Here is an 18,430-nt window from a genome sequence, read left to right as displayed (position 1 = left end):
TAATGAGAATTAGTTGGCATGTAGAGGCAATGTAACTTAAATTCAACAAATGGACCATTAAAATAAAGTGTGACCATAATTTTTTTTAGCGATCCACTAACTCTGCTCAAGAATTTTCCAAAAACTTTTTTTATTTATAATCTGCTTTTCACTGGTTAAAATACTGTCCTCTTAAGTCACTCCAAGTTATGGGGATCTGCCAGATAACCTATCACTCTAAAATGTATATGTAATAAGGTTCGTTGTTGTGGGAAGAAGAAGACAGGGTCGGGAAGAAGGTCAGGGTTTTATATAATAAAAAAGTGTGCTTGTGATGATTAAATGTTAGCTTTTGAGATCTGTTTGTGATATTTTAAATGCAGCACTGCATCATTTTGCAAGAGATGTGAGCCATTTTGTGTGTAGTTCGTAGTTTTGTAAAACAAACAAAAAAAAACAAATAGGCAAAGTCTCTTCATATTAACAAAGTAACATTTCTGTAGCCACAAAAGTTAGTTTGCATGTCATTTAATGTACATACAGTAGCTTTACACCGAGGCAAACAGCTCATTATCTGAGGAAGCAAAATCTGTTTTTATAATGGACAATACATCAACAATACACACAATTGCAATCACTATTTGTCACTTTATTATTCATTGCTAAACATACTTTGCTAACCATGTCAAAATAGAGTTTGTATTACATTATTGTGTTTTTAATTATACATGACATCTGTATCTGTTTTATATGGTTATGTAAGAAAGCCAAAACCGCGCCCACTAATGGCAAGTCACATATGCAGCATCAACGTAATGTCACAGCAATTTGTAACTTTTATATTGGCTAATTCAAATAAATTCATATGATCTAATTTGTACAATTTAGTACGATATGCTCATCACCTAATGACGGTTGGGATTAGGGGGGTTGGGTACCACACCTCCTTTTTAAAATCATACATATTTCGTACGACTGAACTCGTACTAATTCTAAACTGACAAAAATGTAAAATACTTATGTTTTCTCATGAGATTAGGCTGGCAGCACAGTTAGAAGAGCAAACATGTTCACTTGACACCCACAGGTTGCAAATCAGGCTGGATGTTTTTCACTCTTGTAACTGATTGAGGTTTATGAAAGACCACATTTCGTCACCTTAGAATTATAAGGTTCTACAGTATCTGCCTTCTGAATGATTTTGAGATATTGAGCTCCAAAGTTTTTGCATTCCATAACAAAAAGTATGTGTAACATTTGTTTTGTTTTTTTAATAAAAAGTCTTAAAATGTAAACTACAAATAAAAAAAACATCCCATAATGTAAATAGGTTATCATTTAATAAGAATGTCAATAACTCAATTTTGAGAAAAAAAATGTCAGATAGAACCTTATAATTCTAAGCTGACGATATGGGAAGTAACATATCTCGTATAACGTATGGAACCTCTTAAGATTACACAAGTAAAACTACGATTACCCAACCCATTTCTCTTACCGGAAATAGCTGCACTTAACCTGAACCCACTGAGCACAATGCTCATAAAGGTAATGTGTATTTTCAAGTCAATAGTCACTTCATCTAATATCTTTGAATTCAATTATATGATTTGACCTGAGTTTACATATGCTATAAACATGTTTGTTTTCATTTTGTAGAACAAAAAAAATGTCAGTTGTGATGAATTTCTTTTACTCTTTTTGTACATATAGGGAAATGTGGCATGTTTGAATTTTTCCCAACACAGCAAAAACTTTCACTAGTATACTGTAGTATATAAGAGTATACTGTAAGTATACTGTATATTAGAGTATTATTGTGTGTGTGTTTTGTTAGTTTTCAGCCTGTCATTGTTACTGTAAACTGTTTGGATTGTAGAGCAAAGAAACTGGAGAATCAGGAAAAGCAGAAAAAACTCTAAGAACTGTCAGAATCCTGCATCTATGGCTTTGAAGTTGAACTGCAGAAAACTGAATGTAGTTTGTTGGACAATTTGCGTGATGGGTCAGTTGTAGGACTTCTGCTGTTTGGTAACTCTGTTCATAATAGTGGTAGACTATTTCACTTAAGCTGCTTGTCAACACAATCTTTTTTTAGTGTTTATAATTTGTATTATGGGTTTACATAAATATCATGGCTATTTATAAAAGGTACAAAGCAGAATTTCAATAAAAAATTCAAGTAAAATTGTTATAAGTTTTATAAAATGTAGTTTAGATTAAACAAAAAATGTGATATAATTATAAATGCCTTTTTTAAAGATTTTGCCATCTGTCATGAGTACATGTACTTTTCTTACATAAGAAGAGCATTCAAACACTGATGAGTTAAGTGATTGCCTTATTAACAAATAAATTTTTTTAAAAAACATGTGTACTAATTCTAATTCGCTTTTATTTAAAGAATGTAATAGTTCTACACTACCTATTGATGTGGTTGCTATAATGTCTATATTGGCTAACATGGAATAATTGAATGCTGACATTTTATGTACAGTGAACTTGATGCAATGCAAGAATAATTTTGAGCCGCATGTTGTATTCATAGATTTTGTAAGGATTTACACTTTTTGGGGTATTAATTTTATACTTTTAATAGCTGACTAGTTGATTGCAAGTTTACAATAAACAATTTAATCTAAACCCTGAGAATGGTATATTATGGATCATTGATTTATGTCTGAGTTATTGTAAATGATGCTACACTCTCAGAAATAAAGCTACAAGAGCTGTCACTGGGGTGGTACCTTTTCAAAAGATACAAATTTGTACCTAAAAGGTCCATATTAATACCTCAAGGGTACATATTAGTACCTAAAAAGTACAAAAGTGTACCTTTTAAAATTTGAAGGTACTAATATATACTTTTGAGGTACTAATATGGACCCTTCAAGTACAAATGTGTACCTTTTAAAAAGGTATCATCCCAGTGACAACTCGCGTACCTTTATTTCTGAGAGTGTAGAGAAAAAACACATCTTGTTTTTGCAGGATGTTAAAAGCCTCAATATTCCAGAAATGACTTGATGAAATGGGATAAAGGATAATATGTTTTTCGGTTTACTAACTTAATGCTTTGCAAGCATTCTATAATTATGCAATTATTTTTAAGAGGAAGAAAATGCATAAAATAAAGCAGCAGCTACCAAAATTCTGCAGCTCAGTCAGAACTGAAAGTGAAACCATAAATGTTGTAGTGTTGGTTTTAGCAAATTGTTAAAATTTAGTTAGTAAAGTACACAGTACACAGTAAATATACAACTTTTCCTTTCTTATTCATGTCAGAAGTAATGCGAGTGCTTGAAATAGAAGACATCAATTTACTGTCATGGATTTGTCAAAGAAGGTGTAGTAAATTACAGGTGAATTAAAACTAACTAACTAACTGGTTCAGTTTAGTATTAATGTGACTGTTGACCAGCCCAACATTGCCACCAGCCCCAACCAAGCAAGCCAGACTCTCGTATACTCACATTTATTCTCCAAGCTATGAAACAATTAAGTGCACATGAAAAAAGAATTGTTAAAGTTTTGAAGGAGAAGAGCACCATAACAGCCAAAATAAACACAAACCCTTCTAGATACAATAATGCATATCTGTCAATGTTCAAAATTATATTGTTATGAATATAAAAACCAGAAGTAATCAATCAAATTTTGACACATGGTGGCCATTCCTTTCTCTCTATTAACTCTTAGTGTAAATACTGTATATTATTATTATTACTTAGTGTAAATAATACCTTCTATAAACACTGAGTGTGTAAATAGCATTTATTTGCACTTACTGTACTGCAAAGAAAACACTCCTTTGTTGCTACTTCAAATAGTCGCTGCCTTAAAGATACATAAACAGCCATTCTAAGTCCATTTACTGCAAACCTTTCTAAACCAATAATACAACCAGTTGACCACAACTGCTGTTACATACTCATTTGTACTTGTACTTCATAAAGTAGTAGTATATTTTTTATTATAACATATTCTTAATTTTATTTTTTCTTTCAAATCCACTGAGCTGAAAAAAGTAGTATCTGCTTCACGGGTATTACAGGTAAGTACTCATTGGATTGCTAAATATTCTTAAAAACTTGTTGCATAGGTTGTTACTCTGTGGACACTATTAACTGAGTAAAAGGTGTTCACAGTTGCAAAAATCTTATCTTATGACATTTTTAAATTATTGTACATTGCAAAGTAGTTTATTTAAAGGCAAACATATCTGTACTGCTGATTCATTGTACTATGATCATCATTCTTTGCAGAATCGAGAGAAGGTTTTGGAGTGCAAGTTCATGCTTTGTTGAAACTGAAAGGTCAGGTTCTGACGTTTCTGAATTCCAGCAATAAAACAATGAATTAAAATTGTGATATAGGTCCTTTTTGGGGAGGACAAGATGAGTTGCATTCTGAATCATTATACGAGTTACAGATATCACCTTTTCAATGAAGGAAAGTGAAAAAGCCAACTAGTGTTGATAAAAGTGTTAAAATACTTTTTTTTTCACTTTAATTGAGGATTCACCATGCTAGTAGAGGAGTGTTTTACAAATAGGACACTTCAGAAAAAAAAATAAAATAAATAAATAAATATATATATATATATATATATATATATATATATATATATATATATATATATATATATATATATATATATATATATATATATATATATACAATTTCTCAAGATTACAACAGTCAGAAATTAGTAACTGTTTAGAGCCTTACTTTAAATAACTTCAGCATGTCACTAGTCTCTCATTTCCGATGTCATAAGAATAAAGAACATGAGTGATATGGTTCTTGGTGTTTCGTAAATAGGGTCAAGGCCCTTCCTCAAGTTCTTGTCCCTGCATTTGTTTTAATTTTTTTTTATTTTTTTTTGCATGTGTTCTCATAAAATAAAATTATGTATTTGTTATTTTCGTGTGTTACAGTATTAAATGTGTTGCTGTTTTTTTGCATGTGAATTAAAGACACCACCACAGACAGGAAGAACTAAGAGTAAGTACAAAGTCACAGTTTCTAACAATATATAAATAGAGAGAGTCCAATAATCTTAACCATGTCTTAACCATGAATTCTACTGAAATAATCTTAGGAAAAAATGTAAGTGTGATTACTTAATTGTTGTAATATTGTAATCATATAAAAAAACTAAATAAATTACTATTATTTTATAGTTTAATAAAATCAACACAACTCTATAGTGGATTGCAACAATTTAATGGCTATGAATTCACAGTATTTATAAGAATAAAACTCTTTTTTTCCAGTTAATTGAAAAAGGAAATCTTTGAACATCACAAGTCTTTCCCAAGAATCATCACACAAAAATTGTCACACATACCTGTTTTACACTGCATAGGACTGAGAAGATGTCTTTAGCACGAGCATTTTTGAAAACATTTAGAAATGGGATGGCCAGAACTGCTGTTTTCACCACTTTTCCTATGAGCCTTTTGTTACTTCCATTGGAAGGGCTGGTTGATGCCCATTTTGCATGTCCATGTGATGCTAATAAGAATGTACAAGTCTCAAATCTCATCTTCTGTGCACCTTTTTTTTTCTTTTTAGCTTTAATGTGCTTGGTTTTACAGCCATTCCAGCTTAAATGTGATTTTAAACATTGCTTACTCAAGGGCAAGAAATTGTTTCTTTGCCTTATTCCACCTTTTATGTGGATTGATCTTCTGCTTCTTGATGGTAATTACATTGCTTGTAAGAACACAGACTGGAATGGAGTGTATGTTTCTGATGATGAGTTACATATGAAATGGTGTAAACCAACTGAACAAGTTCACGGAAGAAATGAAACTGAACTACGAGATCTGACTCTGAGCTTTATTGCAGATTCTCAGGTGAGTTAAACACTGGAAGAATTTTATATATTTTATAACTAAATTAAAATGTGTATACTACTAAGGCAGCATTAAACAGGTTTGCTTTTATTTTAGTTTCAGTTTTGCATAAAACATTTTTAGTAAATGACAGCTTAGTCAAATTTGTTACTTTATTATAGTTATTAACTGACTTTTTATTGTGTTCTTCTTTTCAGTGCGACGGTTTATGTGTACTTCTTTATTTTAGCATCATTATAATACTTTGTGTAGTTTTCTTTGGCTGCTTAACCAGTGATGAATCCGGTGAGGATGCGACAGAGGAACAAGTATAAAAATATATTTTGTTCAGCTTCAGAAATGTTATTAATAATCATGAAAAGGAATGATAGCTTCTATTTTACATTTAGGTTTTAAACATTTAGGTTTAGGTATTTAGTTTCTTTGATTAGTCATATGATTTTTGTTTTAATCTGTTTTTAACATAATGCCAATTTTTGGGGAAATGTACAAAATGTTGCAGCCTTCAGAGTTTCAGCGCTTGTATCAATGATAAAATTAGTTGCTAAAAATAATTGTTTTTCATGCTCTTTAACAATGAAACTAAGTGTACAAAACTAACTACTGTAACATTGTTCAATCAGCCTTTACTATTTAATATAATGATTCAACAGCACCATTTCACTAAACACATGTTGATCCATTGTTGAGATTTGAAAGATGATTTAGATTAAATACTGTGTGTCATGTAGGGAACTTCAAATTGTGTTGCAATTAAAGTATTTTTTCACTGAAATTGTTTGCTTTACCTATGTGAATAAAGATGTTTTTAAATGAAACTGAAACACTGGAAAATTTACTGTTGGAGGTTTCATGGCTAATATTGATTGATTGTACATCACCGGTAAGAGCGGAGTGTGAATGATTAATTTGCAGAGTAATTTGCTTAAAATAATTAAGTTTTGCTGAAAATATTGCAGTGCATGCAACATTATGGGTGACATATTAGAGTTTAAAAAAGGACAAACTTTTGGTGCGTGTCTTTCTGAAAAAAGATAAAACCACAGCTGTCCAACTCACTGCACAATTAAATGTGCACCTCAACTTTCCACCAACTTTGTCGGAAGCTCCACAGGGTCAATATATAAGGCTGGGCAGCTACACTAACAAAGGATTGAAAGATGATATCGTGGATTTACCAATTTACTTTAAGGTAAGTCGTTGTAAAATATTTATTTGGGCTTAAATTAAACAAACAATTTGAGTTGAACATTACTAAATTTAATTAGTTTAAATTCAACCCATATAAATTCTAGGCAACAATTTTGTTTCAGTGGAAAAAACCTTTTGTCTTTCATGCCAGTGCCAAACTTTAGTTTCAATGGTGCCAGCAGTGAAAACCTTTGGCTGTGGACAATGTGAAATATGTATTGTTCTCTGATGAGTCCACCTTTACTGTCTTTCCCACATCTGGGGGAGTTACGGTGTAGAGAAGCCCCAAAGAAGTGTACCACTCAGACCGCAGAGTGAAGCATGCGGGTGGATCAGTGATGGTTTGGGCTGCAATATCATGGCATTCCCTAGGGCTAATACTTGTGCTAGATGGGCACATCACTGCCATGGACTACTGAACCATTTTGGAGGGCCATGTGCGCCCTGTGGTTCAAATACTGTATTCCTGAAGGTGGTACCGTTTTATTTTTAATCTTTTGAACCATGAAATTCACAGTAAAATCCCATCCAAAAGGTCAGCTAAATTACAGCAAGTTGCTACTCTCTGATCATCTCTACAAGTCCACCATCTGAAAACTGGTGATAAACATCAAACAGGTAGACTTAAAATGGATTGCCAGGTAGTGTATGTTAGAGTTTTAGTTTGTGTGTGTTTTGTTAGTATTCGTAGCTGCTATTGTCAATGTACAAAATATTAACAAAATAAAAGAAAGTACAACACAAAAAGCAAGAAAAACCTAAAGAACTGTCAGAGTCCTCCATATTTGGCTCTGAAGCTAAACTGATCAAAGATTGTTTACTTATATATTCATAGATTAATGTAGTTACATGGAAACAACTTGGGTAATGGGTCAGTGTTATGACTTGCTGTTTGGTAATAATAGTGGTGATGTGCTATACTTTTTGACTAAAGCTGCTATAGTCAACACAACATTTTTTATTACACTGCCTGTTGATTCAGTTGTTATTATGTATATATCGGCTAACATTGAATAATTAAATGCTTACCTTTTATTTGAACGTAATTAAAGCAAGCACATTGCTTGTATACAATATTTCTCAGCTACATTTTTTATTCATAGATTTCGTAAGGACATTTTATTTGTATAATTGATACTGTATAGTTTTCATAGAGTTGACTAGTTAATTGCAAGTTTAATGAAATTACACAATATGCAAATCGTTGGTGATAGTATGAATCTGAACACAATAAACCATTAAATCTAAACCCAGAGAATATGGCTATTATGGATCATCTGTTTACAGTACACCGCAGACTTACTGGAAATACGTGCCAATTCATTTTTGTAAAACATTACATACATTGCTTCGGGTAGGTTTTGTTGCATGCTTCAGATGACAGATCGACTAGAGGGAGCTGTCATTATTTTTGCGACTCTGAAATACATTACTTCGGCTGCATTTTGTCATACTGTATGTTTCAGAAAAATATCCTTCCTGTACACATCCATGAGATGGCAGGGCTTGTCATACAGATCACCTAAACCACCGACCTAAAACCTTTGTTAAACCCAGTTTTACCTTGATTTTGCATTGCTTTAATCACTTTTGATAAGCGAGCCATACTTCACTGGACTCAAATCAGAGCACTCTGCATTACAAGTACAACACCATACAAAGTGAACTACCAAGCAACCCGACCACACCACAAAATTAGATCATATGGAGGTGCGTGATGTAAACAACATTAAGTTATTTTGTGGAATTTATTTGATGTTGTGCAAATAACTGCATGAAAAAAAGTTCTTTATTCATCAATAACATGTCTCTGTAAATATCATTAGGGTGAAAAGGAATAAAAGTTGTTGTCATACTGTCCAGTAGCATTCATTTTATCTCAAAACTGCAGTCAAATGTATGCTTATGTACATTCAATGTTAGCTGAATGATGCATTTCCAATCAACTTGTGTTGGATTTATTGAAGGTGATTTTTGGTGAATAACAATTTGAGCTTTTGTATTTTGATACAAGCCTCTGGATTTCAGAAAAGGCTATATGAAATTGAGTAAAGGATGATTTATTTGCAAGCATTCTATAATTATTCAAACATTTTTTTAAAGGACAAAAAGGCATAAATAAAGCAGCAGCTTGGCGGCAGAATGACTCAGTGATTAGCAATGTCGCCCAACAGCAAGACGGTTACTGGTTTTGTGTGGAGTTTGCCTGTTCTCCCCGTGTAGTTGTGGGTTTCCTCTGGGTGCTTCAGTTTCCCCCACAGTCCAAAGACATGCGCTATATGTGAATTGGGTAAACAAAAGTTGGCTATAATTTATAATTGTGTGTGAATTGGGGTATGGGTGTTTCCCAGTACTGGGTTGTGGCTGGAAGAGCATCCAGAGTGTAAAACATGTGATGGAATAGTTGGCGGTTCATTTTGCTGTGGTGACCCCTGATAAATAAGGGACTAAGATGAAAGAAAATGAATGAATGAGAAGCAGTAGCTTCCACAAATCTGCAGTTGAGTCAAATTGAAAGTGAAACCATAAAAGTTCTGGTGTTGGTTTTAGCAAACTGTACAATTTCAGGTTAAAAATACAGAATTCTCAGCAAATATACAACTATTAATTTTTCCATGTCAAAAGTAAAGTGAGTGCTTGAAATATGAGAAGTTGGTTTACTGTCATGGATTTGTCATACCGCATAAATAAAGTAAAACAAGAACAAATGATCCAGATCATGTTAATTAGACGTTTTTCTACAATTTATATATATTTATATTAATTCTTTATATTTTCTCCAGGTTATATTGGAATTTTTGTTTTCACTGGTTTGTTAACTCTGGGGAAAAAAATAGGTTATCTCATGTAAACTCAATGATGAAATTTTCAACAGTTTCAACCACAAGAGGGAGAGTTACAGCATAACACACACAACCTACACCTTTTTTATTGACTTAACTGGTCTTGATAGAAGAAAGTGAACAATCAAAGAGAGACTAACCCAATTCCTTCAAAAATTAGAGAAATATATTAACTTTTAAAATATTTCTTACATTTCTTACAGTTTATTAAATAATTGAATGTAAGGGTTATGAAAGCTGTATTTAGGTTATGTGAATCAATTTTGTTTCAGTAATTATTTTCAAATCAAAATTTAAATGTGAGGTCAGAAATATAAACAACATATTAAACTTTTTATAAGAATGACTGCCTATTCAAAAGTTTCATAATACGCATGGCATTGTGTTTAGATAGAAATTTGAAACCTTTTGTTGCACAGTGTCATGTTTATACCTGTTTGCTTCTGCCCTGATTCAGCGTGCACAAATCAGCATCAGTAATTGAGACTGACAGAACCAGATAACCAATAGCAAGTATCTGAAGAGTGAAAGAAGAAAATCTAAGAAAGAAGGAACAAGACAAAACAACTCCTACTTTGACTGAACACAGGCATCCCCTGCACAAGTAAGTTTAAAAAACATTTTTTATTTATTTTATGCTTGTATTACTGTACTAAACAACAAAAAACCTATTTGCTTTTCATTGAAGGTTGTCTGACGATCTTGTGGAACAAACTACAGACATTTTCCACTTACTTGATACAGAAGACTTTTGAAAATGCCACTTAAACCCTTTGTTAAAGTAGTGGGTAACCTGTTGTCCAAAAAAAATGCCATCACCTCAGTTCCAATGAGTTTTTTGTTAGTAGGTTTGCAGGCGCTGATTAATGTGCATTTCTCATGCCCTTGCATATATGCTTGGAATATAACTTTATCCATTTTTGTCCTTGTTGTTCCTGCTTTTTTTGCTTTTGTCATAATGCTTATGCTTCTAAAACCTTGGAAATATAAGCATATACACACAGCCCGTAGCGGTTGTCAAAAATCAAAATGTGGAGGAAGTTCTATGAAAAACGAAAACAACAAAGGATCTCAAGAACAAGAGAAAAAAGTACAGAATGAAAGTAAAGAAACTTGGTCTCAAACCAAGGAGAGTTGTGAATGGGTTTTGTTGGCTTGTCTGATTCCACCTGTCGTGTGGATCTGCATATATTTCATTGATGGCGACTATGTTGCATGTGCTGCGTCGAATTGGAATGGACGGTATGCCTGTGATAAAGAACTTCATCCCGTTTGTTTGAACTGGTGCAAACCTAACGAAGAACAAAATGAAACCGAAAAGTACGAAAAAACCCTGGAAGCTATTCGTGCATCAAAGGTAAATGTAACAGCATTGACCCTGCCTCTCAAAGATCCAACATAAATGTAAGCAACTCTAAGTAACAACTATAAATTTGTTGATAATATAGAAAGTACAAATTACAAACATGCCCAATGGAACAGGGTGTAAAGTGTGTTGATTCATAAAATGTACAACATACAATAAACTCATCCATAGGTAAGTATAAGTAAAATGCTCTAGAGAAAATACCTGCTCCCTTAACTGTGTTCTTGCTGATTTTTTCTCCCCCTTTTTGCTAGATATGCGGTTATGTCATTGCCTTAGTCTGCTGCATTGTAGCAATGGGATGTGTTGTACATTGGAATGACTGCTGCTGTTCAGCCAGCGAAAGTCCAGAAAGTAAAGGTGATGGAGAGGAAACACATGATCTGTTGAGAAAGCCAGAAAAGAAACAAGGAGAAGAACATGAGATGGACCAGTTTCAAGATGAGGACTCAACAAAGAGGCATCCAAATCAAGATGATAAAACCGAGTAGATGGTGAAGTATAGACCAAATCCAATGGTCTGCTTGTTATTTTGCCACATCTGAAACTCTTACTCTCACTTTCTTATATTATCCTTTAAAATGTTAATAGTTATTGCATACTGTGTGTTTGCTGATTTAATCTTGCTTGTATCATTGCAGATTAAGTTGAACATTACTAATAGTATGGTTTTTGTAAAATAGTTTTATTTAGGATATGTTTGATTATCCTGGCTGTCTTAATAAAGTTTGAACTATTTTGGTGTGTTGGTTGTGCCTCAGCATGTACACATTTTCTTTTCTTTAGTGCTGTAAGCTGAGATGTTTTGCTATTCAGAGTAAAAGTGAAAGCATTAACCAGCTTGCCTCTGGGTATTTTGTATGCAACTGTAGGTTTTTAGGATTGTTTAAATAAATACTCAATGTGTTAAGACAGGTTTGTTCCTGAATTTAGAAATACAAAACCTGCAAGTTCTTTTCCTTTTTTCATTATTGTTTCTGTTTTAAAGGGGCAGCAAATGTGCCTGATTATTACACCGAAATTAGAGTAAAGTTCCTAGCCAATATCACCTTAGAAAATAGCAACTTTTCACTTTTAGTCAGTCTTAGTACATGATGTAACTAGGATCAAGCTTTAAATTGGATTATTATTATTACTCTTTGGTCATTTTTGAGTGAGATGCTAATGGTCTAATCCGATTCAGTTATTTATGCTAAGCTAAGCTAAAAGTGCTCCCGCCAGACCTGGAGATCGGCTGAAAGGATTCAAAGATGGTAAACTCTACTGTATAACTCTATAGGGGAGTTGTGAAAAGAGCCTATTTAATAGCCTATGTATTATTTATTATGCCATTTAAATAAATCCACTGTTTACAGACAGGCTTCATGCATTTTGTTAATACATACATTGTCATTTTCATTTACAGATGAAAAGTTATTGTCTCTTTATTGCCTTATAGGCTTTTTGTATTCGATAGGTGTATGTGGAAACCTGACCTACTGCAGAAACAGTGTTACTGTTATCCAGATACTGGATCCAAAGCAAGAAAGAATAAGTGTTGGCACTGTCTCAAAATCTAGAAACTTAATAACAGTGGAAAAATATCAGCTCCTTTTATGAATAAGAATAAAAACGGACGCTTTTTGTTTTATTAAATCTCTGTTTTTAACATATATTTATGTTTATATATTACAACATGTCTTTGTTGCTTGTAATATAACTTTTCGATTTACAGTGATACAAATCAGGAAATGGATATTTAAAATATAGTTTTCACTGGAGGTTACACTGTGTCCAGGTTCTTCTTACAGGCATTAAAAATGTTTTCTAAATTTTGCTTCGAGACATCAGCAGCAATTTCAACGTGAAATAGTTATAGCATAGTCATTTAATAGCTAAAATGTCACATTCAAAGTTTCCTAAAGTGTTTATCCATACAACTTTATGATTTTGTGTCGAAAAAGATCATTTTATTACTGGCTAATATCTGCAGGTGAATGTTATGTATTCATATATACTTCCATTTATTCTAGTAGGGGTTCAAAGTTCTTCTCTACAGATCTCTCAACTTTTCTAACAAAATAACGATATGAATTCTCTAATCCAGCTGCCTTATATAGTTTTATCTACACTTGTGTCACCTAGCCGGTAATCCGGTGAAAGAGTTGTCCAACTCAAGTCCTCAGGAGTTCTTCAGAAACTTTTTGTGAGTATTTAAGGCAGCAGGGGGCACTGAAAGTTCCTGTCAAACTAAATCCCAGTCACACATCCTGCCGGAGAACAGGGACATGAAAACCCCAGGAAGAGCGAAAGAGATTACAAACTAAATTTATTCACTAAAGATCCTTAAAACTGATGATATGCAGAGAACCTTCACACATGTGAGTCTGTTCTGAAGAAAAGTTAAAGTTAGCAACGGGTTAACCTAAAGAATTATTGAGGCAATTAACTGATCTTTCTTTGTAAACAGCTGTTATAAAGTTTACGCCAATCTCCCTTATAAACGTTTCCAAGCTTTCTTTATACTGTAAAATGTCAACAGTTCTTTAATCGATTTGTTAATCCAGGCTACGACAAAAACGGAGGAACGTGACAGTAATGCAATTAAAAAAAAAAAATTGTGAAAAAAAAAGCTATTATATCATTATACATCCTCAGATCCTTCACGGAACAAAGAGCAAATCTTGAAGTCACTTTGATTCGCAAACTGAACTGATTCTGTTTCAATGAGCCAGTAGCCTAAATAAGATTCAAATTACAGAATTGAGTCATTTCACAACTACGCTTTTGCAACTAAATCTCTGTCATTTTTCAGTTATAGGCTACGAAATAAATCCTTTTTTTTTAGATAGGCTACTCTTCCTGAATGCATGATATATGAGTACAAAACATACACTTAAGATTTAATCACATAATCATGTCTTATTTTTGTTTTTTGCACAAAAAAAACCCTGTTTTGAATAGTTTTCAATTAAAAAAAAAAAAAAAAAAAAAAAAAAAAAAAAAAAATATATATATATATATATATATATATATATATATATATATATATATATATATATATATATATATATATATATATTTGTGTGTGTGTGTGTGTGTGTGTGTGTGTATATATATTATTTGAAGTTCTAGGATTACTGTGAGCATTCTCTTAAATTTACATTTTATTTTATTATATTATTTATGTCTTGGTTGATTGACGCCAGAGGAACCATTTTTGGTTCCCCAAGGAACCTTTTATTGAACGGTTATGCAAAGAACCATTTTTCCCATTGTACTCTTCCTGAATGCATGATATATGAGTACAAAACATACACTTAAGATTTAATCACATAATCATGTCTTATTTTTGTTTTTTGCACAAAAAAAACCCTGTTTTGAATAGTTTTCAATGAAAAAAAAAAAAAAAAAAAAATATATATATATATATATATATATATATATATATATATATATATATATATATATATATATATATGTGTGTGTGTGTGTGTGTGTGTGTGTGTGTGTGTGTGTGTGTGTGTATATATATATTATTTGAAGTTCTAGGATTACTGTGAGCATTCTCTTAAATTTACATTTTATTTTATTATATTATTTATGTCTTGGTTGATTGACGCCAGAGGAACCATTTTTGGTTCCCCAAGGAACCTTTTATTGAACGGTTATGCAAAGAACCATTTTTCCCATTGTGGAACAGTTCTAGACCAGAGTAAATGGGGGGGCCGGGCAGGGGCCACTTGTACTTTTAAAGGGGACACATTAACATACATCACAAACTACTTAAACAATTATGCAAAGTCATTTTTTTCATGTATCACTCTGCAATCTTCACAAACAAGCTAATTAAATAACTTAAACTCAAAATAATCTTCCATGTTAATTTATTTGATAAGTAACTTTTTATTGTAGGATAACAGCAGATTCTTAACATTCAAGTAAATCAAGGCACATTTCAGCACCTGTAAACTTTAACTGAGACAGTTTTTTTTTTTTTTTTTTTGCCCTCCCGTAAATTTGAAATAATGTTTCCTAAGTGATCTTTAACAAACCAAGGAAATTTTCACAGTATTTCCTATAAAACTAAAATAATTATTCTGGAGTCATAATAAGTCTTATTTCTTATGATTTGTCTTGATTTTTTTAAAACTATTTTAAGGTCAACATTATTAGCCTTCTTAAGAAATATTTACTGTATATTTTTGATTGTCTACTCATCAAACCAGTTATACAATAACTTGACTAATTATTCCAACTTTCCTAGTTAACATAACCTAGTTAAGTCTTTAAATTACATTTTAATCTGAATACAACTATCTTGCAAAATAACTAGTAAAATATTACGCACTCTCTGTTTTTAGAAATTAGTTAAACTATTATGTTTAAAAACGTGTTGTAAAAAAATCATGTGTTTGAAGACTCGTGCCTTATGTCACGACTGAAAATAAAAATGAATGAAGGCAAAACTAAACGAGTTGAATATTATTTTTACATGAGTGTGACTGAAAACTACATTTGATCAGTGTGTTACATCTCCGGTACTTGCCGACTGTTTGTAAATTCAAGACTGCATTTCCTAACGTAAAACTATGTACACTCAATTTATGATTATAATAGCCTAGCCAACACCGTCACTGACAAAAGTCAAGGGAAAGCAGAGAGAGCGAGTGCGCGCGACACCGAGAGTGCACAAGAGAGGCCTCGGTCGTATCTCTGTCTGCCAACAATGGCTGATCTCGCTTCTCTGTGGTGTTTTAGTTGTGACACAAAAATTCACGTCCACATTTTCGGGGCCCCCCATACTGTGGATTAGTATTCATCATAATTTAAATAATCCTGTCTAACCTTTTATGGATTGAAAAACTTCAGTGGATGTTAAATGTTCTTCATAGAACCATTGATGCCAACAAAGAACCTTTATTTTTTAAAGGGATTGTTCACCAAAAAAGGAAAAAAAAAAAAACTTACCCTTGTGTGGTTTCAGACCTTTATGAGTTTTTTTACTATTAAACACAAAGTAAGGTATTCATAAGAGAGCTGAAAACTTGCAACCATTGACTTCCACAATACAAAAAAAAAAAAACAAATACAATGGAAGTCAGTGGTTACTCTTTCTTAAATGTATCTTCCTTTTGTTTAACAGCAGAAACAAATAATCTGTAGATAAATAAATCATGTAAATAATGACAGACTTTTCATGTATGATGAACTCCCTCTTCAAGTGTGTAGCAGGGCCCAACTGAACTAAACACTGAACCCTAATCTGTTATTTACCTACAGTATTTAGCCTATATTCCTGCCATTATTACCTCACCTCTGTGACAGATTCCCACCCTTTTAAAGCTGCAAATAAAAAGCAGCAGGTTTGGAGTTCACTGCTAACTCGCTGAATAATGACAGCGCAGGAGTAACTGTGCAGCATTTGGCTGCCAGTCGGCTCTCAGAAAGTGGTTTGTAATCATCTGAGAGTAGAAGCAGTGAAGAAAACCTCTTCCTTTTTTCCCTTAAACACAGTTAATTTTCTTAATCACTGTAATTACCGTTTAGAAACAAGCTTTGATTTAATTAGAACTGGGACACTTCACCTTCTGTTTGAGGACGTAACTAATTGGGACATAGCGTAACATGGGAAAAATGAGGTTTGTTGTACTTGAAATGGTAATTCCACTCATTTTACACTTAATCAGAAACTGTGACTATATTTCTCATAATGTATCTTTATATCACTGTTATTTGTAACTTATATTGCTTATTCGTACATTTGTGCCTTTGTTAATAAGGATAAAATAGGCACACCATTGCTATTTAATTTTAAGATCATCATTACTGTTAGAATTTCTGAAATAAGCAATGACACTTATTGCAGAGTGTTAAATAGAAATCATAATGTTACAACCTTTATCTGCTTTCTTCTTCTCCATGGGTCTTATCATCAAGAGCAGCTGGTCCAGAAGTAAACAAAGGGTGCAGTTCTGTCATTAATTTCTTACTATTTGAAGGAAATATCAGGTCTTCTTCGTATATGTGCATCATGTTAAGTGTCTGTCAAACTTGCATGACACAAATCAATACACAATAGACATGTTCAGCACAGCCCGGATCAATTTTTAAATATATATCATCACATCTTCTAACCTTGAGGTTGTGATATTTCATGTTGCGTTGTATTTATATTTCCACTCCCAATAGGGGGCGACATATGACTAAGCGGTCAATAATTAATTCAGATTACATAAAAATACAAAATCTGCATCCAAAAACCATAGTTATCTTTATGAACGATATATTGAATCGTTAGTTCAACAGAATTGTTCAATTGAATCGCGCTGATTCTTTCAACAGCGACTCTCATGTGACGTACGATGATTCACTCTGCTCCGCTGTGGATTGTTTGGAAAATGGAAATGTTTGTCGGAGCAACAACAAGTAACTGCAAGTAAGTGCAAACGCTGTGAGGTTAATTAAAGTTATGAAGTTTAAGTTATTAAGTTCTTGTTTATTGAACTGTGGTTTCAAGTAATTTTTCAAACATTTAATTTCTAGCTTGACGTTTTCGAGTTAGCATAGGAATCATTAGCAACTGAAGATTGTTAAGTCAAAAATATTAGATATTATCAATATAAACGTACCTTATTAACGTGTAATGCCTAATTTAAACCCCCTTTTTATTCTCAGGGTATCAGCGGTGTCTTAAAGAAGTCTTAAAATCACAGTCTTAAATCTCACAAGTTAAGTTTTAGGCCCCAAAAATTCTCAAATCTACTGAAATATTGTGTTTAAATCTTTTTTAACAGGTCTTAATTTTACTTTGTTTATGTACAGCTACCCAATCTAGCCATTAACAATACAATCACCAACAACCCATCTCAATAAAACTTTTTATTTTAAATAGCAGAATTTACCATAATGTTTTAATTACTTTCCTTGCAGTAACATTTGTTTAAACGTTCTCTATGTATTTACTGATATGGATGTCAGGATACTGACCTGACCTATAATTTTTAAAATTAAATTATTATTAGTGTATTATTAAATGTATTAAATTAGAATAATGTTTGATAGGGCAAGTGAAAATCTTTTCCAACTGGGATATTCGAAAAAATCCATTTAGTTCTGTATACGTAAGTCTACAATTACATTCATATTGGGCTTAAAAAGTCTTAAATTTAACCTGGTGAAACTTGCATAAGCCCTGTGTTCTGGAC

General features: G+C 32.5%; 1 protein-coding gene and 1 long non-coding RNA gene across 3 annotated transcripts; both read left to right on the top strand.

Annotated features, from left to right (window-relative positions):
- The first annotated feature begins 3,879 nt into the window (after positions 1 to 3,879).
- Positions 3,880 to 6,618, top strand: LOC130216226 (uncharacterized). Of its 2 annotated transcripts, none has more exons than XR_008835774.1 (5): positions 3,880 to 4,033; positions 4,245 to 4,295; positions 4,959 to 4,986; positions 5,259 to 5,843; positions 6,041 to 6,618. It is a non-coding gene; the product is annotated as an uncharacterized LOC130216226 (long non-coding RNA). The 2 variants fall into 2 exon arrangements; XR_008835775.1 differs by having other exon boundaries at positions 4,920 to 4,986.
- A 3,782-nt stretch (positions 6,619 to 10,400) lies between these two features.
- LOC130216276 (uncharacterized) lies at positions 10,401 to 12,055 on the top strand. The gene is made up of 3 exons (XM_056448176.1): positions 10,401 to 10,481; positions 10,566 to 11,234; positions 11,498 to 12,055. Exons 2-3 carry the CDS (start codon positions 10,635 to 10,637, stop codon positions 11,732 to 11,734), a joined length of 837 nt encoding a protein of 278 aa, XP_056304151.1. The 5' UTR covers positions 10,401 to 10,481; positions 10,566 to 10,634; the 3' UTR covers positions 11,735 to 12,055.
- The last annotated feature ends 6,375 nt before the right edge of the window (positions 12,056 to 18,430 follow it).

The sequence above is a fragment of the Danio aesculapii genome, chromosome 22, assembly GCF_903798145.1.
Source record: "Danio aesculapii chromosome 22, fDanAes4.1, whole genome shotgun sequence".
Classification (NCBI taxonomy): domain Eukaryota; kingdom Metazoa; phylum Chordata; class Actinopteri; order Cypriniformes; family Danionidae; genus Danio; species Danio aesculapii.
This window is presented reverse-complemented; position numbering and strand designations above follow the sequence as displayed.